At 48.0% G+C, this 21,501-nt stretch overlaps 1 protein-coding gene across 2 annotated transcripts in view; it reads left to right on the forward strand.

The window, feature by feature from the left end:
* TENT4A (terminal nucleotidyltransferase 4A) overlaps positions 1–21,501 on the forward strand; it is a 44,565-nt gene that overhangs the window by 8,345 nt on the left and 14,719 nt on the right. For both annotated transcript variants that reach the window (XM_033178766.1, XM_033178767.1), the window contains exons 2-4: positions 16,435–16,558; positions 17,607–17,653; positions 18,658–18,778. In XM_033178766.1, the coding sequence (XP_033034657.1) occupies positions 16,435–16,558; positions 17,607–17,653; positions 18,658–18,778 (292 nt within the window). The remainder of the gene's footprint in view (positions 1–16,434; positions 16,559–17,606; positions 17,654–18,657; positions 18,779–21,501) is intronic.

A 21,501-nucleotide genomic window follows, 5' to 3' on the forward strand; every position in this document is an offset into this window, starting at 1 on the left:
CTCTCGGCTGACAGGGTGGGCTAGATGGGAGCAGCTCTGAGGGTCCCTGTTGGCAGAGAATGTCTTTGATGATCAACAACATGCCTTTTTGTTGTGAGCTTGTGATCTTTTTCTTTCCTAAATCAGCTGCTGTGCATAACCAGTTAGGCTCTCCCGTGGCTTAAGATTGGAATTGGTTCCCAGTGCTAGGATGTGGGTGTTAGGTGGTTTCTATCTTTCCGTTTGAAAAAGATTTCAGATCAGTGTAACATTTCTAGAATCCTGTTGATCTGAAGGAATGGTAGGATGTAGTAGTTTAAGGGAAATGAAAAGTTGAATTATTTTGATGTTTCTGCTTTAAACCTGCTGGGTGAAGTCCATTTCTGAGCACTGGGAGCCACGTGCTTGGCTCTTGAGAGCCTAGCTCCATCAGCCCATGTCACACACTCACAGGTCTGGCTTTGCCTGGTTTCGCCACGGTTTCTAACTTGAGCCTCAGTTTCCCCACCTGTGAAGCAGAACCTGTGGCACCCACCTTAGAGCACATGAAAGACTTGGAAGCACTCTGTGAGTTGTCATGCAAGAGATTAAAAAGGCCACCGCTGCCCTTTTCTCCTCTCTTTAAGGAAATTGAAACCAAAAATTAAGTCCTCCTTCTTGCCAGCTGGACGGGAAAAGCCTTTTTCTTGGTTTTTTGAAAATACAACTTTCACTTTCAGATCAAAGTGAAAACTGCTAAACACTGAATGTTCTGAGTCTTGGGAGTCAGGGGCTGGTGGGGTGTTATGAATTGAAAGATACTTTTCTATTTGTAAAACATTTTCGCAATGCCTTAATAATGTCTGTTCTAGTTTTGTGTTTTAGTTTTTTTTTTTTTTTTAACCTGTTCTGAAGGTACATCAGCACTCTTCTACAGCTTTAAATAGGAATCTCTTCTCCCTAGAGGCAAGGGTACTCTCGATGTATTTGGTCAGCGGTGAAGGTGCTACTCTGTGTAACTCATTTAAAGTTGGTTAAGGTTTTTTTTTATTTTGTGCGCATAGTAGAAGCAGTGGACTCTTGCAACTTTTAACATAGTGGTCTGTGTATAGTGAAGGAAAACAAAATTAAGGGCCAGGGAACATTAAGAAGGCAACTGGAACAGCGCTGTCCGGTAGAGCTTCCTGTGGAGATGGAATAATTCTAGTTTTGCACTAATACAGTAGCCACTGGCCATATGTGACTTTTGAGCACTTGAAATGTGACAAATGCAACTGAGGAGCTGAATTTTAATTTTATTTACTTTTAATTAAAATTTAAATGGCTATATATTTAGACAGCTCTGAACTGCAGTACATTTAGACTCTATTTGAAACTGTTTGATTCAGTAACTGTTGCTGAAATAAATTGAAACTCATACAACAGTAAAAGCTGTGTTACTCAGCAAGTTACCACTGTGAAAGCTCTAGAAATTGTTTGAGTTTCCAATGCAAATCCTTTTCAAACAGCCGCTGTTTTAATAGCACATAAAGCGTAAAATAGGTTCATAGCAGCGCAACACAGCAACATGGAGAAACTACTGTGACCTGGAGTGTCTCCAGTCCAGCATGCAGGCGATAGGTCTCTCAGCGTTTTTGCACGCAGGTTAATGATGGTGCAGATGATCACTTCCTTCTCTGAACATCCTTCCTGGTCACCAGCACCACTGTGGCTCATGTGTGTGGGGCTCTTTTGGCTTAGCTCTCTGCGTGAGTTTGCTCCTTGAGTTCCCAGAGCTGACCCATGAAATGAGTGATATTGCTCCTGTTTTGTAGACAGAAAACTGAAGCCTTGACAGGCTGACATGACCTGGCAAAAGGTGCTGCACATGGAAGTGTCAATTCACGGCTGACATCTGGAGCCTTGACTCCTAACAGTGTTCAGTGAACAAGACGTCGCTAACATGTGGGGGATGGAACCTAGCAACTCATTCTACAAGTATGGTTCAAATATATTGGTACAGGGCCTTTTGCTTTGTGTTCCTAAAGAGATGAGATTCAGGTGTGGTGGAGTGCTTTGACAGCCACCACAGGACAAAGTTGACAGCTCTGGGGTTGGGGTGTGCTGAGGATTTCGGAGGGAAGCCAGTCCTGTGCAGTAGTAGGCTCTGGGCTCATGCTTTCTCGAGGTGTTCCAGAACTGGCCTGGAGGGAGGCTGCAGTGCGGGAGTGGGATTTCTGTCGCCTCTAGTATTCTTAGAAGTTGCATTCTATGGAAAGTGGAGCATCTGATGAGCTGTTTACTCCCTGTTTTATCTGACGGCAGTTGAAAGACAAAGCAGAACTGGCAGCGCAGCCACCTCAGTCAGCACTGCTGCGTTGGGGGCTTGACCTGCAGTCTTGCAATCCTGGGCAATAACTCATTTTCAAGAAAGAAAAATTATGCATTAAGTGATTGAAGCGTCTTGCCCAAGGCGCTACTAGAAAATAAAGGCGCTGGTGCCCAGATGCAGGTCTGCATGGTGTGCAAGTCTGGGCTCCTTCCCACACCCCCACAGAGAGCGCACTGGTATGTTGGAGTGAAGAGCCACGCAAGACCTCTGTGAATGGGCAGAGATGGGCCCGTGGCGCAACACAGTAAAATGTATTTTGGTTATGGGTATTATCTCTAAACTTATGTAAAACATTATAAAAAATGGAAGGCCAACGATGAAATGATGGCCAAAAACATAGAAAAGGATACCTTGCATGTCCTGTGAAATGCAAAGAAATTCTAAAGTGTCATTACGAGTTACCTCATGGAAGAAAGCAAAAAGGTGAATCTATCTAGAGTTTGTGGTTCTGACTCACAAGAGACTGATGTTCATGCTGAAGGACAAGTGTGATGGGTGGAAGGATAGAGCGCCAAGACCACACTCTAAAGATGTGAACCTATGGGAACTGTCCAGGGAGATGAAAGCAGGGAATGAGCTGAAGCTTGCGGACTTGTTGAGTAGAAAGAGCCTTTTAGGATTGGTTTTAGAATAAAATAGTAAGGCCTGTGGTTGGGGAAGATGACTTGCTGTTCACAGAGCCTCCCTTAACAGGTGGAGACCTCAGCTTTTCCTTTGCTGCCATCAAGTGAGTGGTGTACAGTCCTAGCCACAGTAGTAATCTCTGCTGGCCTGACTGAGCCCTCACCCTTTATGCAGTGTCTCCTGCCACCCTCCTGGGAGAGGCTGTTCTCAGCATAGCTGGCCTGGGGTCACACAGCTGGTAGGTGTAAAGCTGGCGTTGGAGTCCAGGTAGTCTCACTCCATAGCCTGCCTCTTTAGCCACCGCAGATGCAGAGCAAAGTGAGAATTGTCCAAAGAGGTAAGCTAATAAAGAGGAAAACAGGCTGGGTGCAGTGGCTCATACCTGTAATCCCAGCACTTTGGGACACCGAGGGGAGTGAATCACGAGTTCAGGAGATCGAGACCATTCTGGCTAACACAGTGAAACCCCGTCTCTACTAAAAATACAAAAAATTCTCTGGGCGTGATGGCACGCACTTGTAGTCCCAGTTACTTGGGAGGCTGAGGCAGGAGAATCCCTTGAACTTAGGAGGCGGAGGTAGCAGTGAGCCGGGATCACGCCACTGCACTCCAGCCTGGGTGACAGAGCGAGACTCCGTCTCAAAAAAAAAAAAAAAAAAGGAAAACAATTATGCTGAGTTCCAGTAGTCTCTGGGTCCAGAGAAGTGATGTCTGGCTTCTCAGGAGAGATGCTGATGCTGTCTGAGGGCCTGCCCAGTCTCCGAATGATTCAGAGACTCCAGGGATGGACAGTTAGTGCCCTAATTTTCCCAAGAGGATTCTGAGGGTGACTTCTCTCAACCCAACAGGAGGACCTGGTGCTGTCATCATCACCAGTTGGAGAGAGGCTGTTTTGTGAGGCTGGGGACCACCTGCTGTGTGTGCCCTCTTACACTGCCATTTGCCGATCGCTTTAGAGCTAGAGGTTGTTTCTAAGAGTGCTTCGTGCTAACTAAAAAATAATGACATTGTTTTTATAAAACTGATTCATGGTTTGTTTTTTAAAGCGGAAAGCTCTGAAGTCACTCAGTCCCACCACCCAGAAGGACAATTAGGTGACTGCCACTATAGGACCTCTCTAGGCTCGTGTAGATGGACCCATGGATTGGTCAGTAGAAATACCTACATTAAAAGTCTTATCTTTACATAAATTTGCCAAATTATTACTTTTGCTTGAAAGGGAAAGATGTCTGACTTCAGTTGGAAATACTGGTTTCTAAGAGATACTGCTGAGGCTAAGAACATAAAACATGAAAACCGTAAGTGGCTAAGTGCAGCAACATCAGAGTAAAATCTTGATGAAGTCTTGGTTTGCTTGGGCTGTGTAGGTTGGAGGCTCAGCCTTTGTTTCTCCCTCCTGTGGTGCCCAGTGGTGGTGTTTCTGTGTCCATGAATTCTCAGCATCTGTGGTTTGTAGTTATGACCACTCTTGCACCTAGCCCTTACTGAGGGCCAGGGCCTGTGCTCAGCACTTCCCAGTGTGGATTCATTAAGTCCTCATAACAGCACCATGTGGGGGCAGCTGCGTCCCTATGTCGTACTTGGGACACGATCTGACCCCAGTCACTTCGGGCTCCTGAAGGGTCTGCAATCTCGCCTCTGCCTGGGAAACCACGATTTGCAGCATATTCCACAGACCTCATGCTCATCACCAGGAGGCTTCCTGGGACTGCTGTCTGAAGTTTCTAAGTTCCTAACGTGGTTCATGCTTCTGGTGAGTTTCTTTGAGGCTACATACCCAGCATTGCCTCTGGTCAGCTCAGCCCTGTGGTCCCGCGTGGCATCCTGCAGCGTCCTCTGGCTGTGACTCGTGCCACACCACCTTGACCTGGCATCCGCTGTCCTCCACTGTGTTTGCAGGTGGGAGCCACTGTTGGTGCCTTTTGTCATGTGTGTTGAATGGTCAGGGTCCCAAATAAGAGCTGATTGGGGTCATTCTCCTTGAATCTGCCGTGTGCCTGGGCCACTCTTTGCTTCAGAACCCACGCGTGTTGCCTGTCCTCTCTGGCTTGGAGGGTTGTGTGGAATCAAAGGTGAGACCCAGTCCCCAGGGATGGGCGGTTGCCTTTGATTGCCCAGCTGTCCTGAGCGCCCTCCCTTCCGCACCCAGCTGCTGCCTTGGTTGCTTGCTTGAGGATCCGGATGTAGACTGAGGTCGGCCTTAATGTGGCAGGGAGTTTCTCTTGAGCCTTGGATACTTTGTTACTGGTCCCATCTTCCTGTGAGTGGGAGTGTCCTGCCTGGCCCAGCCTCCTGGGGTGACCTTAGCTCTCTTAGTATATGGGCTCTGCCTGCCTTGGTCCCCAGCTTGCCACCCTAGTGCAGTTGCTTCTTCGCTCTTGTTCCACTCCTTGTCTGTGTCCACCCTGTGCTTTCTTGGTGTGTCCTTACTCGGTGTTTTCTGTGGAGCAGGGCATCCTGGGCTTCCTCTCTGATCCCTGGCTCCTGTGCTCTTCCGTGCTGGGCTCCCTCTTCCTTTCCCTTTTCTGCTGTATTGCCCTCACACAGCTGGCATGCCACGGATGTCGCTCACCCAAGCCCTTCCTAGTGTTGCTCACCAAAACACCTCCCACCTCGCCCCCGGGACCTTCTCCCCTTCCAGGCTGCAGGCAGGCTGAGGGCCTGGCATCTCAGGAGTGCCAAGGCTCAGCGGGAGGCAGTGGAGCCTTTGCTGGCACCTGGGCTCTGCATCCTGACTTTCTGAGGGTTTACTCCTTTTGGTCCATCTTGAATCTCCTCCAGGCTTCGGACTCTGTGCTCTGTAGCTGGCCTATGGGGACAGGTACACTCAGGCCTGGTCTTAGACTCCGCTGCTTGGGCTGTGCCGGTGCCCTTGGTGTCCTCTTAGTCCGTCCCACCCGGGGGCCCCGTCCTGCTCTCCCTTATGCCAGAGTGCTGTCCCCTTGTCTTTCCACAACTGGCTGCTCATTGCCTTTCCCGTCTCAGCCTCAGTTCCAGCCCCTTGGTATCAGGGAGGCTCTCCTTGACCACCCAACCTAAAGTTCACAGCTGTGGTTACCAGTTTAAATTTCTGCATAGCACCTTTTTGGTTTATTTTGGCTACTTATCTCCCCCATTATGCCCCCTGTCCCTCCCATATAAACTCAATGCGGGTAGGGACCGCATCTCATCATCTGCCCACAGCTCTACTGTCTGTATCAACCGGGTGCGCTACGCAGAGGCTCATGGTAAATAACTGCAGACCATGAATCCCATCTGCTTGCCGTGCTTTAATATTGGCTTACATCTTTGGATCCAGTGAGTTCTTTTCTCTCTCTCCCTCTCTCTCACTCAGTCATACTTACTTTGTGTAATTGGTGATTTCCAGCCTTTTGTATAGTCCTTTCTTGAATAGTTGTTTTCTGTCATCTTGGCGGGGCCTCAGGGGGTTGACTGTGTGGAGGGCAGGGGCCGCAGAGCTGCAGCTGCTGCCTGGGTTCTCACGGCGCCTGGGCTCTCACGGCGCCTGCGAGGTGTAGGCAGGTGCTTTGCGTCTGAGCCATCTGTAGAATGGGGTGACGGTGGTTTCATCAGACTCAGTGAAGCGTGTCATACAGTGAATGCCTGGTCACAGCAGGCAGATGATGAATGTCAGCTAATGAGTATTCATCACCAATGAATAGTAACAATTTTTTCTACTAAGGATATGTAATGTAGCCTCGGAATCCCACTCAGCACAGCCTCCTGGCAGCAGTGCCTTTGAGAGCTGGCATGGTCGAGAGACCCTGGTTGGCCTTACTAGTATGGTTGGGGTACTTGAGAGAACTCCTTCCTCACATAGCTCTTCTGGTGTTTAGTCTTTGCATCTGGAGGTTTTTCACGATTGTGGGATAGCCTTTTCAGGGGTCTTGCCTTTGGCAGGGCAGGGACGTGTACTGCTGCAGTCTGGGGTATGGGATAACTTTCTAAACCAGACCCAGAACTTGACGGCCGCAGGGGCCTTTTAGCTATGCGGGTCTCGGAGCTGACACAGGGTCAGCAGCATGAGGTCCTGTGGTGCTGGGTGGCAGAGCCCGGAGGGAGCCCCTGCTGGTGTAACTTGAGTGTAAAGGCTACGGGCTCCCAAATTCTTACAGAAGACTTAAGACGGCCAGAGTGATGTCTGCTCTTTGACCCTTGCAGTATGAATTAGTAAAACTGAAATGATTACGCTTCCTTTATTAGGATTATGAAAACAATAATGTACTTACTGAAGAAAATGTGGAAAATACAGAAACTACCTATAAGTATTTTTTTATTGTTAACATTTGAGCATATTTCTTGTCACTTTTAATGCTGCTTTAAATATGTAGCAAATGTATCATTTTGCATTAAAAAAAATGCTACTGGCATTTCCTCCTGTCCTTAAAAAGCTCTTTTAAACAACTTTAAAATATTGTATAGATAGATGTACACAATTTTCTGAATAATTGGAGGTATAGTTACATCTTTTCACTCTTTAGGAAAGGACTGGCCTATTTCTGTGTTGGGTTCCTTCCTGAGTGTGGTTTCCAGCTCAGTGGCTCGGACTTCAAGATGGAGACTTGAGTCCTGGTTGTGTATAGTCTTGGGCCAGTTACCATATGTCTTAGTTTTGTCATCTGTAAAATGAAAATAGTAGTACTTGCCTCAAAGACTATTTGGGAGGATCTATTGTGAATGTTGGTAATGCGGATATTGTGTAGTGTCCCAGAATATTAATGTTTTTAGCCTCTTGGCTCTTATTCTGTATTGTTGCCCCAAAAGATGATGTTCGCTTATCTTTCATCCAGTGTAAGGATATCTGGAAAGACAAAGTATAGCTGCTTTCATTTCAAAAGTGATCAGCTGCTTGAGCTAGCAAGCAAGGCTTGTGCTAGCTTCCAGGCGCAGTTATGCAGTTTCACAGCAGGCGCGGTTCCCTCGGAGCACCCAGAGGTGCTCTGTGGTCGTCAGCAGTGATGCCGTGGCTGCACTGCCAGACGGGGTGGCAGGTGGACCAGAGCAGATGTGGCTCAGGAAGTGCCTTCTTCTTGGCCTCTCCTTAATCTCTTTCAGAGACTGTGGGTCCTTGATTGCGCTGTGGGTTGCTTCAGACTCCAGTATTAGGAGACTGAACCCCTTGGTTTGTGTGTGTGTGTGTGTGTGTGTGTGTGTGTGTGTGTGTGTGTGTGTGTGTGCTGAGCTGGGTTGAGGACATGTTAAGCAGGTGGGGTGCCTCCCCTGGGTTTGCTCCTGGTGGTTCCTGTGGTGTGGGGTGGTTCTCAGTAGTTCTGGCCCCACTGCTGGGGTATCTGCCGACTCAGTTTGTGAGATGTGGAGCTTCATCCTGGTCTGGTGCCTCATTTTCTTCTTTAGCAGTGGGCTTAGAACCAATGCAGATTCCCAAGTTAAGCATTTTTCCTGTGGCTTAATTATTACAAGTTTCTGGTACCTAAGCCCTTTCTTACTTTCTGTTCTGAGGGGAAGAGGAGATTATGGTGTTTCTCTCCGCTCCGAGTGGCCCCAGGACCTTTGCATGGCATTTGCAGCATGCTTGGGTTTGCTGTACTGGGGTGAAAGAGTATCATGCCCCCCAGCATGCACAAAGGCACCTCTGCTCACCCTCCGGTGAGGTTCTGACTGGCCCTGGGACATCACCTGCTCCAGGATCCTATGTGGCTCATCCCAGGAGAGATGTGGGAGGGAAGGGGAAAAAAGGTTTACACTTGTCGAGTGGAATTCCTGTAGATCTGAGTTCCACATTGGTTCCTAAGCTGCAGAGCCCTTCTGCCCTGGATGTTTTGTGAATGTTAGTAAGTCTTAACCTTTTTAACCAAGTTAACATTGGCTGTCTCAGGAGGCTCACAGCTCCTGCTCCTCCTCCAGGGGAGTGCGCCCTCCTCTTCTGTCGGTAGCTGTCAGGTGCCCCTTCCCTCTGCAGCAGATTCTCCTGGGTCCTTGCCTGACGTTCTGACACGTGAGCCTGCAGCTTCATTCACAGCCCCGTGTAGAAAGACAGGCACGTCGATAGGTCCCTCCCTGCCCAGAGTGGGTGGAACTGAGGCAGACACTAAAAGCAGCTGACTGGAAGCCCTAGAAACACGAAGGGTTGCATTTATAGTTTCAGTCCTTTTCCTTCTTTCGAGCCTTGATTTAAAAAAGAAAAAAAAAAACCTTAAAGGCCTGCTTCTGGTTTTTTTTTGTTTTTTTTTTTTGTGAGACGGAGTCTCACTCTGTCGCCCAGGCTGGAGTGCAGTGGCGCGATCTCGGCTCACTGCAAGCTCCGCCTCCCGGGTTCACGCCATTCTCCTGCCTCAGCCTCCCGAGTAGCTGGGACTACAGGTGCCTGCCACCTCGCCCGGCTAGTTTTTTTGTATTTTTTAGTAGAGACGGGGTTTCACCGTGTCAGCCAGGGTGGTCTCGATCTCCTGACCTCGTGATTCACCCGTCTCGGCCTCCCAAAGTGCTGGGATTACGGGCTTGAGCCACCGCGCCCGGCCTGCTTCTGGGTTTTCTAATTTGTGCAGGTATTAGTTGCCTTGTAATGTAATTAAAAATAAATAATGATTTATAATTAGCTCATTAACTGTATCAGTAAATGGATGCTTTAAAGAGGATCATTGATCCCTCAAAATAGAAGCAATGCAGTCATTCCCTCATTATGCTATACTTGAGATTTGCTCTAGCAACCCACTCTTCCTGAAGTTAAATATTAATCCAGACCCTATCAGTGCAACGTAGTAGTGTCTGAATCAGTTGTGGTTTTGGTGTAATAGCATCAAAGCATGTTACAAAATCTACAAAATTGCAGTGGTTAACTCCAAATATTTTCAGTAAGACATTGTTTTTTTGGGCAAAAATGCATAGTGAACATTGTGGTGCTGAGGTAAGGAACTTCAATTTCTGAGAAACCACCCGTTTTAAGGGTTTTGAAGGAAGAGTTGGAGAAGAAGAGGGAGAGAATAAATTAATAGTGAGTTTCCAGTATTTTCTGTCGCATTTTACGTTTTAGTGGAAGACTGGGAACTGAACTCACATGCAGTTTGTAAAATCACTTTTTCCCTAGCATTCAGAATTGATGAGATTTAACTGGGTGTTAAAGGTAAACTGAGGCACATAATTAACACGGACAGAACTATATACCTGAGTGTCGAGAGTTGTGAAATTTCAGTGAGTTGGGAAGACTGGAAGCGCCCATTCTTCAGAGTGCAGCTCCTCATATTCAGTGGGTTTAAGGTGCTGAAGCCTTTTTTTGTTTTTTGAAATGGGGTCTTGCACTGTTACCCAGACTGGAGTGCAGTGGTGCAATCACCACTCACTGTAGCTTTGAGTCCTGGGTTCAGCCTGTCCTCCCACATCAGGCTCCTGACTAGCTGGGATTGCAGACCTGGGCCAACACTCCTGGCTTGAAACTTCTTGTATCCAGATCCGAGGAGGGCGTGTTCGTTTTTGTGACGTTTCCTCTCCCTTAAACATTGAATGACCTTTGACCATCACTTTGCTTAAAAGAAGCTACTGAATTTAAAGTCTAGGAGAACGTCGTCCTGGGCAAGCAAAGCCATAGTATGTTCCTGTATGTTCCCCACCCAGAGACCTGGGTTATGAAGTGTTTGGTGTGCTTCTTCTGGCCCCACTGTTCTTTCTGAAGTGTTTTATTTTACATAGGCTGTCCTGGCTTCAGGGCTGTGACCTTTGCCTTTGTGCCCCTTAGTTCCTTTGTCCTTTACCTACTGCAGTGCAGCTGCCTGTCCTTGGGTAGACTACAAAGAAGTCACTTTTGAACAACTTAGAAATGGCGCCTTGTGGGGAAGGCAGGGCAGAGCCTTGGGGCTGAGATGGAGGAGGAGCCAGCTCTGCCCTGGGAGGGATGTGAAGCGCCCTCTCTGCAGGAGGCAGGGGACGGGTGCTCTGCCCTGGGAGGGATACGAAGCGCCCTCTCTGCGTGAGGCAGGCGACGCGTGCTCTGCCCTGGGAGGGATATGAAGCGCCCTCTCTGCGTGAGGCAGGCGACGCGTGCTCTGCCCTGGGAGGGATACGAAGCACCCTGTCTGCGTGAGGCAGGGGACCGGTGCTCTGCCCTGGGAGGGATACGAAGCGCCCTCTCTGCGTGAGGCAGGCGACGCGTGCTCTGCCCCGGGAGGGATACGAAGCGCCCTCTCTGCGTGAGGCAGGGGACGGGTGGAGTTGCTTCACCTCTTTGGCCCCAGCTTCAAAACCAGCCAATCCTCCCTGGCTTTGGCTTTAATTCAAATTTGGACAAACTCGAAAACCAGTTAATCCCATTAGCTCAGCTTCTAAAGCCGAAAATCATGCCCTGAAATGGGTCATCTGTTTTCATCAATAGCTTTATTAGCTATGGAATAATATAGTTTTGTTCTCTAACTGTAGGATATCCTTCTTTTGCTCTTAAAATAGCTCAGTAAGTTGGGTCTCATAAATACATACAGCAAGCATATACCAGATAACTAAAATACGAAAACCTTGCTGATCTTGCTTTCTAGTACTAAAAGCAGAAAATCGGGAATTTACTAAATGGAGAAGTCAGTCATTACCTTTTGGTGGGTTTGGACTCTTGCAAGGTAGTGATTGTAAACAAGAGTGATATTTTGTTGTTTTTCAGTGAACTTTATTCTCTAATTTTTAGTAAAGCACACTAGGAAATAATGCTTCAGAATTCTGTTTTCTAGTAGTTTCCTGATTAAAATGAAAATTCACTAAAAAAAAAAAAAACTCTGCTGTCACCATTTCCTTTTTTCTTAAGATAACCAGGAAATGAATCATTCAGGGTTTGCTCCATGGTGATGGGTCAGGAAGCTGCCCCTGCTCTGTGTGGGGCAGGAGCCTTGCTAATGTCCCAGGATTTCACTTCGCGGAGACAAGCATCAGAGGCTTGCTTCATTTGTAGATCCTACTACTTTTCTACACCACAGCCAACTCAAAATGGTGACAAAATCTAAGACGAGGCTAGCAGTCACCACAGAGCAGTTGGAAGCTCTGGCCCGGGTTCTGGGGGCAGTGTTCCTGGAGTTGTGTCCTTTGGCCCCACCTCAGTTTGTCGGCTCAGCTCCTCAGCTGAGAATGAGATTTGTATCATAAAGGAGTTTCCTGGGCCACTCACAGCCCCCAGCTGGAGAGTGCCAGCCTAATGTGTCAGGAGTAGGGGCGAGGCCAGAGGGCTATGTGCCAGCTCCTTCCCTAAGAAGCCTCCTGGGAAAGCCCTCCCAGGCACTTCCCAGGTCTCACTGGCCGCCTGAGGCTTCAGGGGAGGGTGCGCAGGCCACCTCTCGGCTGGCACTGCTTCCAGCTGATGTGCCGCCAGCCTTTCTCATGGGGAGGGGGATGATGGCATGCGGGGGGGTGGGGGGCAGCAGGGCCTTGGGGCTGCCTCGGGCTGTCAGTGTGTCCTACTGGTTCTGAGATGCCACCTCTGTGATCCACTGCAGAGGGATATATTCTATTATGGTCGATGCATAGCAATTTCTTCGATTTAGAGACTGAACACTAGTGAGCAGAACTGAAATTGAGCTCTTAAAAGATTTTGATGACTGGTCTGTGGATAGCAGACTTTAGTGTGGTTTTTATGCGGACGTCCTGCCAGTTGTAAATTCTCTGGAGGTTTGGTATGTGAAAACAGACTAAACTTATTTCTATTTTTTTGAGAAGAAATGATTAAAACTTTTCATTGATGTACTTCTGTAACAGACTTTTGGAGAATTGAAGCAGTGGGTATATTCAGTATTTGAAGTCATAGATGAGTAAAGGAGGTATGTCGTAGTTGGCACTGGTGGCATGGCCTGTGGTCAGCAAGGCTTTTCTGTGAAGGTATGTGCACAGCTTTCTAAGGCAGTGAAAAGTCCTGGCAATGTTAGTATTGAATGAGATAAGCCAAAACACTTAGTGACCGTTTACATTTTTAAAGGGCTAGTTGGCCATTTAAATGGTTTCTGCTAACAGATCAAATTATTCAGTGCAGAGGTAAAATATTTTCAGAATGTTAATTTTAGATGTCATTTTATAGAGAATGTAGATGAGCAATGACAAGGTCAGCAGAATATCTTAGCAGAACTTGATTGATTCATTCCATGCACAGGCAAGCACTGTTCTGGGCACCGGAGATGGAGCAATGAGCCATTGCGTCCATCCACAGATGGCCTCCAGGATCGTGAGCTTGCAGGGAGGCCACTGGGTGGGCACGGCTGGGCAGTGCCCTCATGTGGGTTTTGTTGGGCTGCTTCTACTGCGCACTTTTTCTCAGTCTGGTCAGTGTTCCACCTCGCTGCCTGGCCCCCACCCCTCGCCCTCTGAGGGCCTCACAAAGAGCCAAGCGGAAGGCAGGCTGGGGACTTTCCAGGTCAGCCCAGAGGTCTTCATGGTGATGGTTGGTACTGTCCCGTGGCCACCATCAGTCTCACACTCTGCCTCGTGGGCAGTCCTGGCGTCGTGCGGCACCTTGCTGGTGCCCGCTCTCGAAGAAGGGCCAGTGGGGCGCTTCGCCAGAGCCTTCTTGTCTGACTCCCTTATCCAAGAGGCATGGATGGCTGGGCCCCCGGCCGTGTCCTTTCTGTTCTGAAAAGGCAAAACAAAATTGTTCTTGGCTCTTATTAGCTAATATTTGTTACAACAGTTGCTCACTTTTAGGTCCATTTTATTACAGATTTCAGACAGGTGTGGTTATTAGTGCCCCTTATTGTTTAGACACAATGCCAAGGTCAGGAGGCCCCGTGTTCCCCTGAGCCCGCCTTCTGCTAGGAGCACGGGCAGGCCACGCCTCGCCATTAATCTCTCCTGTTTTAGGGGAGGAATACCAGGCCACCTCCTCTTCTCTCTGTGCAAGGGAACAGACATTTGACAAAAACGGATGCCATGTTACGCTGATTTGGTGTGTCTGAGGCAGATTGCAGCAGGTGTTATCTCCGTGCTCTTCCTTTCCTGGAGTGTTGAGCATGTCCTAATAGTAGGGGATGCCCCTGAGGGTGGTGAATGTGGCTGCACAGGTCCTGAAAGCTATTTGATGTTGCCGTTACTTCAGGTAGAACTTAAAGTTGACAGTACATTCTACTCTGCAGGCAGAAACCTGGAGTGGCATTTGGACAAATTGGAATGCCCTGTTTACAGTATGCTTTAATGAGTTAAATCTGGGGGATGTGGATAGAATTTTAGCAGCCTAGCTTTGGCATTCTTCCATGACTTTGGGCCAATTATTTAATAATTCCAACCTGCATCTTTGTTAGAATCTCTCTAAATTTCTCCGGTTGTTATCCTCAGAACGGGACTGTGAGGTACAGGAGGCCACGTGGTGTAGTGGTTTAGGTGGACAGACTTCCCCGTGCTGTTCTCATGGATAGCCGAGGACTGTGCCTAGCTCTCTGCAGTGACAGTGGTAGTGACTGGTGAAGGTGCAGGGATCCACCCAGACGCTCTTGCTGATGGAGAGAGGCTGGCCTGTGGCTTTTCCCTGGGGTGGATATTAACCTGCTAACGTGCCATATCTAGTCCTGCTTACATTACTAAGTGGTAGGAAATTTTAGGTAACACCTCAGACTTTAAAGTGGCCTACTGAGCTGGTAGAAAAGATAGTTAAATGCCTAGTATGTAGTTGGTGCTCAGTAATTGTTGAAAAGATAGAAGCTTTACTTCAAAGCTCTTGTAGTTTGTTCAGTTTGGAAAAAATATTTTAATGTTGGGATCTATTAACAGCTGGACTAGTGGCTGTCTGAATTGGGACCATGGTTAGGGTGACGTGTTCTTTTTTGTTTGTTTGTTTGTTTTGGGTGAGACAGTCTTGCTCTGTTGCCCAGGCTGGAGTGCAGTGGCGGAATCTCGGCCCACTGCAGCCTCTGCCTCCCGGGTTCAAGTGATTCTCCTGCCTCAGTCTCCCAGGTAGCTGGGACTACAAGCTTGTGCCACCACGCCCAGCTAATTTTTTTTCTATGTTTAGTAGAGACGGGGTTTCACCATTTTAGCCAGGATGGTCTCAATTTCCTGAACTCGTGATCCACCCACCTCAGCCACCCAAAGTGCTGGGATTACAGGCGCGAGCCACCGCATCCAGACACATGTTTTTTTAAATTAAATGTGATAAAATTAGGCTGCAGGGATGGCCTAATTTGCAGGTGCTTCATGAGCAAGGGTGCCCAGCATTTATTTGCTGCTACTGGAGTCTCGTGTGTGCTTGTAGCCTAGCCTTAAACCCTCTGTGGGCGGTTTGGAATGCTTACTCCAAATGACTTTTTTGGCAGGGTGGAAAGTGGCGATACTTCAGGTGAGAGACAGTTGAAATTAACTTTACACAAGAACCAAACTGTAGGCTGACGTGGGGCTACTCACCTTTGGACTCACCCCTGGCGGGTCCTGTAAGAGGTGCTACGTGCTTCCACTTTGCCAGCTGTTCGTTGGCCCTGTTTTGTCTTCTGCTGTTTGCCTGATTAGTGAAACTTAGAATGGAAACAGGCGAGTTTGATTTGTTATAATTCCTAGGAGTCATAGAATGGAAGCAGGTGAGTTTGATTTGTTATAATTCCTGGAATTGGATAATTTGCTTTCCCCTCTCTCCATCTTTAATTAATCTCTTAAAGGAAAAGAGGACAACAGCACTTTTCCTGCAGTCATCGGTGTAGGCTTCAGCCTTAACTCATGACATAGGCTGGTGCCACTGACCACAGGGCTGACCTTAGCTCTTGGAGCCCATGGGGTGACAGGACATCAGCACCTTTGAGGTGGCGGCATGAGGCGTCTTCCAGGCCTTGATCCTAGTGCTTGAAAACACTGCTTTAGTTTTTTGTTAAGAGAGACAGAGGCCCTACTTACTCCTATCCCACACGCATCTGGCTGTTGACCTCCTTGTTGGCCTCTTAAGGAGAGAATATTTGAGTATTGAATTAGATCAGCTTTTCTGCCTCCAGGGACCCTGTTTCTCTCTGCTGAGACTGGCAGATGGAACCTGGATTTAGTGGATGGTCACCAGGTAGCTTGGGCAGACCTGGGCCGCCGGGCCCCTGAGGACTCACATACCTTTTTTCCTGTTCACGTGTTCCTTCCCCACACCTTGGCCCATTCTCAGTCCCTCCCATCCTCCTTAGCTGAAGCACTCAGGGAGGTGCTGCTGGGGCCTTGGGACATGCACTGGAGCTGGGTCCCACCCTCAGACCTGTGCCTGACTGTGCCACATTCGTTGGAAAGCTGCTTTCACACTTGCTGGATGGAATTCTCTCATTTTTTTCAGTGCCGAGTCACTGAGATGATTTTTTTTTGGATAAGTGTTTAAAGGCCAGTTGTAAATTTATTGATACTTGGAATTGACAAAATTTACTTGTTTAGTGTTGCTAAGTAATACTGTGTAAGTTTGTTGAACACAGAGTTTTCATTTTATACTTTCAGAGGAGAAATGAAACTGAATTTCGTGGCCAGAAATATATTTGAGTGTCATCCTGATGTAAGAACAGAAGAGAAAGCGTGGTGACGTTTCATTGTAACTCTAGTATGTTTTCTCTTTTGTCCATTAGACTACATGAGGAAATAATTGACTTTTATAACTTCATGTCCCCTTGTCCTGAAGAAGCAGCTATGAGAAGAGAGGTGGTGAAACGGATCGAAACTGTTGTTAAAGACCTGTGGCCGACGGCTGATGTGAGTATGTTCTTTGGGGTTCTGTGCCGCAAGTCATGTGCGAGTGAATTTAAACACCCTGTGGTGATGGGTCGGCTGGATCCACACAGACCTTTTCCCGTTGGCCCGAGGCAGCAGTTCTCCACGTGTGCTTTGAGAAGGCCAGGTCGCCTGGAATGCTAGGAATGCATGGCCCCCGGCCCACCTGCACCTGCTGCCTTGGACACCTGCGGTGGCCGCAGGTCTGGGACGCTGGCGCACACTGAAGTGCGAGGACCATCGGCTGAGGGATTTTTTTTTTTTTTTTGGAGCGGGGAGAATGGTGTGATTGTTTCTCTTAAGTTCACCTTAAATTTAGAAATTTCACCCTGTCACCCACCCCTGCTTCCCCACCACCACACATGGTAGCATATAATGTGTTCATTTTTGTAAAACTTGGAAGTGTTCCCTCATCACACACCACTCTTGCGGTGAAGGAACAAGTGTTTTTTGACATGTGGAGAGGGGCCTTCTGGAATGCTTGGTGCAGGCGGTGTGAAGCCTGCCCCTGGCTGGCTCTGCTCAGCAGCCTTCCCTGCTGCTGGCTGGGCTCAGTGGACCAGCAGGGCGGCCGCGCTCTAGCCGTGAGGGGCATGTGTGCTCTTGGTGGGCGGCGGGCAAGGACGACCCCGTTTTCTGCTCCTCTTTAAACATGATACATCTTTTTGGCTTTAAACTTCAGAGCCCTAGGACAAAGCCCTGCCCCAGTGCCTCAGCTGTGGGCTTCAGGAGAGGTTGAGGGCTCAGAGCTGGCTGTGAAAGTCCTCGGCTTTGAAGGGTTGTGGGGTGAAGACAAAACTTGTTTCGCCTCTTAACTTAATTTTGAGTTTTAAACATTCCTTTTTGGGGCACGTCTTTAACTTAAAGGGAATTTTCTGGTTAATTGTTACACAGTCCCCTCCGTCAGTTTCCAAGGTAGTTTTATTTTTTACCCAAGGGTATAGTGAGGGCTTTCTTGTAGGAAGAAGTAATGGTAGTGTGACTGCTTGGTTTGTGGTATACATTTTAAGGCAACCACTCTTTCTTCCAGGTACAGATATTTGGCAGCTTTAGTACAGGTCTCTATCTTCCAACTAGGTGAGTACCAGACTGCATGGCATGGGCTAGTGTCTGTGCTTATTTAGGGGCTGGGATGGTGTCTGGGCAATATTAAGGACTACAAATAGATTCTTTGTAATTGAGTCTAAGGCGAGAAAGGCCAGCTGAAGGAAAAGACTGTGGTTACAGAAGGAAATTGGCAGAAAGATTTAATTTAGTGTTATGATGAATTCATTGCTTTGCATTTTTGCCTCACACTTAATTTGTTGGGGTGCAAAAATGCTGGATGCTGGAAACGTGAAGAAGACAGGTGGGAGGACTGTGGGAAGTAAACGCAGTAGAAAACATTCTGCTGATACTTTAGGACATGTGTTTGAAAAAATTGATCTTATGTTTCAATGAAGAATCAAGCAAAATTCTCTTTAAATAGTATTTTCTAAGGATTTTTACCTGATAGGAAAATGTCAAACAAGTTTGCATTCTAAAATGTAAACTAGTATTTTCTCATTAAGGATTCTTGATATCCAGATAAATTTCCCGTGCACTGTCTCATTAAAAGTTTACCTTCTATTAACCCACTGCTAGTTAGCATTTGGAGGCTGAAGAGGCTATAATCTCAGGATTTGGGGGTTGATGTTAGCAGGGCCAATGGGCAATTGAACAGGTTCGGGTATCCAGGAATCCGTGAGTCCGCGGGAGTGATCCAGTGTAGGTAGTGCCAGAGTAGGTGCTGGGAGAGCGGGGCCTCAGCCTGGTTTGGGGGCAGGCGTTTTCATCTGAATCCCCTCACATACCTAGTGCTGTTGGGAGAATCATTTAACCTTCTTGCTTTCCGTCTTAGGGAAGTCTTCCCTTCAGTTCAGCGAGGACTTGCTGTAGTTTATGAACTGCATTTCACTTCCTTAGGGGCCATAGCCTGGTGGGATTGTGTCTTGGCCTTTGGGGGAGACGCAGGCACATGTGCGGTGGTGCTTATCCTCCCCACACGAGTGTGTAGGCTGTGTTAAGGGGAGCAGTGGCTGACGTGCGTTTTCTTCTGTCAGCGACATAGACCTGGTGGTCTTCGGGAAATGGGAGCGTCCTCCTTTACAGCTGCTGGAGCAAGCCCTGCGGAAGCACAACGTGGCTGAGCCGTGTTCCATCAAAGTCCTTGACAAGGCTACGGTGAGTGCCTGGCTTTGGCCCCTCTGACTGGGCAGGAGCCTCTTCACACCCCAGGTGGTTACAGGATATGCCTGCGTCACGAGCTCATGGTATTTTACACGGTTATTGGCTATGGTTTCGAAGATTAATCTGCTTCTGGTATAGACAAGTGTTTTATGTTTCTGTTTTATAGTCATGATCACCAACTGGGAACACGTTTAGTGAGTCTGAACTTTTGGGATTTGTGAGCCCATTAAACTATTCTTGGAATGAAAATATATGATTGTGTCTACTCGTGTTAGGATGAATAGGAAAGGAGAGTCATATCTGAAAGCGGACACTGACATTCAAGTGCTGCCCGTTTTGGAGTGTTTGGCTCAATGATTAAACCATGGTTTTTATGATTACCATTTGCTACGTTAAATTCAAGAGGAACAACTTAGCTTTTCCTTTCGTTGTTCCAAAATATATACATGTATGAAAAGCCTCTTTGAGGGAAGTGTGAAGATGAGACTGTTCCTGGTGTGTACTTGTTCAAGTTGATGTCAGTTCAAGATTCGAAGTCCCCAGTGACTGTGAGGTACTTGCCTGTTGTATGACAGTTCTTAGCTCAGCTGTGCGACTGGCAACATTTCATTTTTCAATTGGTGTGTCAACGCATGTGGTGTGTGATTCACATCCTCCTAGTGTTTAGCAGCGTGTCAGTTAAGGCGGGAGCTTCCTCCTGCCTGTGCCGTGGTAGGGGAGGGGCATTCACATGTTTCGCAGGTGATTCATTGTCAGGTGCTTTTGATTGGGGCTGGGGGCAAGTTTTAAAACGTGATACATGCACTGAAAAGTGCACATGTACCAGGTGCACCTCTTGGTGAAAGTTAACGAAGTACACGTGCTCTCGTCATTGTCATGTGGTCCAGAGAGAGCAGGCAGCACCAGAGGCTCCCTCCAGGCGCAGGTTCCAAAAGGGGCTGTTGGCTCTTCTCATGAGCATGAGACAAGCCCTGGCTGGCCACTTTCTCAAATGCTTACGGGCCTTATTGCACTTAGCATTCCCAGCCACTCTCATCAGCAGACGCTGTTGCTCTTCTCATTTTACAGGTGAGGAAACAGGTGCAGAGAGGTGAGGTAGTCAGCCCAAGGTGGGTTGGTGGCGGTGCGAGGCAGCACCTGCATTTAGCCCAGGCCACTGTTGTCTGCTGCTCCTCTGTGTGTGCCAAGGGGCAGCGGGGAGGTGGATGGGAATCCTGACCAGGCGACCACCTTTGGAGTGGAGAACTAAGGTGCGGTTGTCCTGAGGACGCACAGTAGGTTGAGCAGTTGTTGCAGTAACTGCTTAGTTCCAGTGACCTCATTACTGTCGCATATTGGCTACTAAGTACCTCTTCCTCTGTTGCCTGAAGGCCAGTGTAGACTGTAGGGAGAGCCTGGAGCCTGCCACTGCTCCTTTCCAGGGAAAGTCCTCACCGTGCAGCCGGTCTGTCATGGGCACGAGAGCCCCGGGGCGAGGGCTGAGTTTAAGGTGAAAGCTTAGGCCGGGCGCGGTGGCTCAAGCCTGTAATCCCAGCACTTTGGGAGGCCGAGACGGGCGGATCACGAGGTCAGGAGATCGAGACCATCCTGGCTAACACGGTGAAACCCCGTCTCTACTAAAAAAATACAAAAAACTAGCCGGGCGAGGTAGCGGGCGCCTGTAGTCCCAGCTACTCGGGAGGCTGAGGCAGGAGAATGGCGTAAACCCCGGAGGCGGAGCTTGCAGTGAGCTGAGATCCGGCCACTGCACTCCAGCCCGGGTGACAGAGCGAGACTCCGTCTCAAAAAAAAAAAAAAAAAAAAAAAAAAAAAAAAAAGGTGAAAGCTTGTCTGTTTGGAAGGACAACCCAAAACTGAATGTTCCAGTGTTACTCCTCACCTCCGGATTTGGGGTTCCTGCGGTGAGTGAGTGTGTGCAAGAGTAGGGCAGGAGAGTGCCAGGAGTGATTGTGGGGAGGAGTCCATGAGATGGAAAGGAAGCTGCTTCCTGAACTCTGGGTGTCGGGGAACGCATAGCCATCGAGTGTTGACTTCTTCCAAAGCAGTTTCTGATGAGTTCTTTGGGAAAGTATTTTGTTTCTCTGCCTTCTTAGAATGTACTGGCCCCCAGAGCTTACCCTGTCTGGTGGTTGCAGTGGCGTCCAGGTGACTCTGGACCCACTGGCCTGTCCTCACACGCTGAATCCTTGATGGTTTGCCCTCAAGTGTAGACATTAAAGCCCAGAATAGGGGTGTACTGAATGCCCTGTCCCTGTGTTGCCTTTCACTGGTGTTTAAACCTTCCATCAGACCTGATGGTTTTGGTTAAAGGAACTCCGTTTTTAATGCTTCAAGGCGCTGAAGGAAACCAAACAATTGCCTTTTTTTTTTTTTTTTGGAGGAACACAGTTTCCCTGGTGGGGTGGGCGGTAGGGCGTGAGTATGGCCTGGACAGTTGCTCAGGCAGCTTTTGAGTGCCATTTGGTGACAGTTCTTGTTGGGGAGAGTATTTCTAAAATAGCCCTTTATTTGCTGAATCTTTTAGGCGAAAGTTTTTTTTGGTAAAGTTATCTTAAAGAATGAAAACCCAAAGTAGATTAACAATATCAGTATTGTTTGGAGAAACAATATCAGTATAACGTACAATTTAAAAAATGGCTTTGAAGTTACATTAAATTATTTCAAAAATTCGACCAAATAGAAGTCGGGGGCCAAGCACCTCTCCCCATCCCAGCATA

The sequence above is a fragment of the Trachypithecus francoisi genome, unplaced genomic scaffold (genome assembly GCF_009764315.1).
Source record: "Trachypithecus francoisi isolate TF-2019V2 unplaced genomic scaffold, Tfra_2.0 Lachesis_group2, whole genome shotgun sequence".
Taxonomy (NCBI): Eukaryota; Metazoa; Chordata; class Mammalia; order Primates; family Cercopithecidae; genus Trachypithecus; species Trachypithecus francoisi.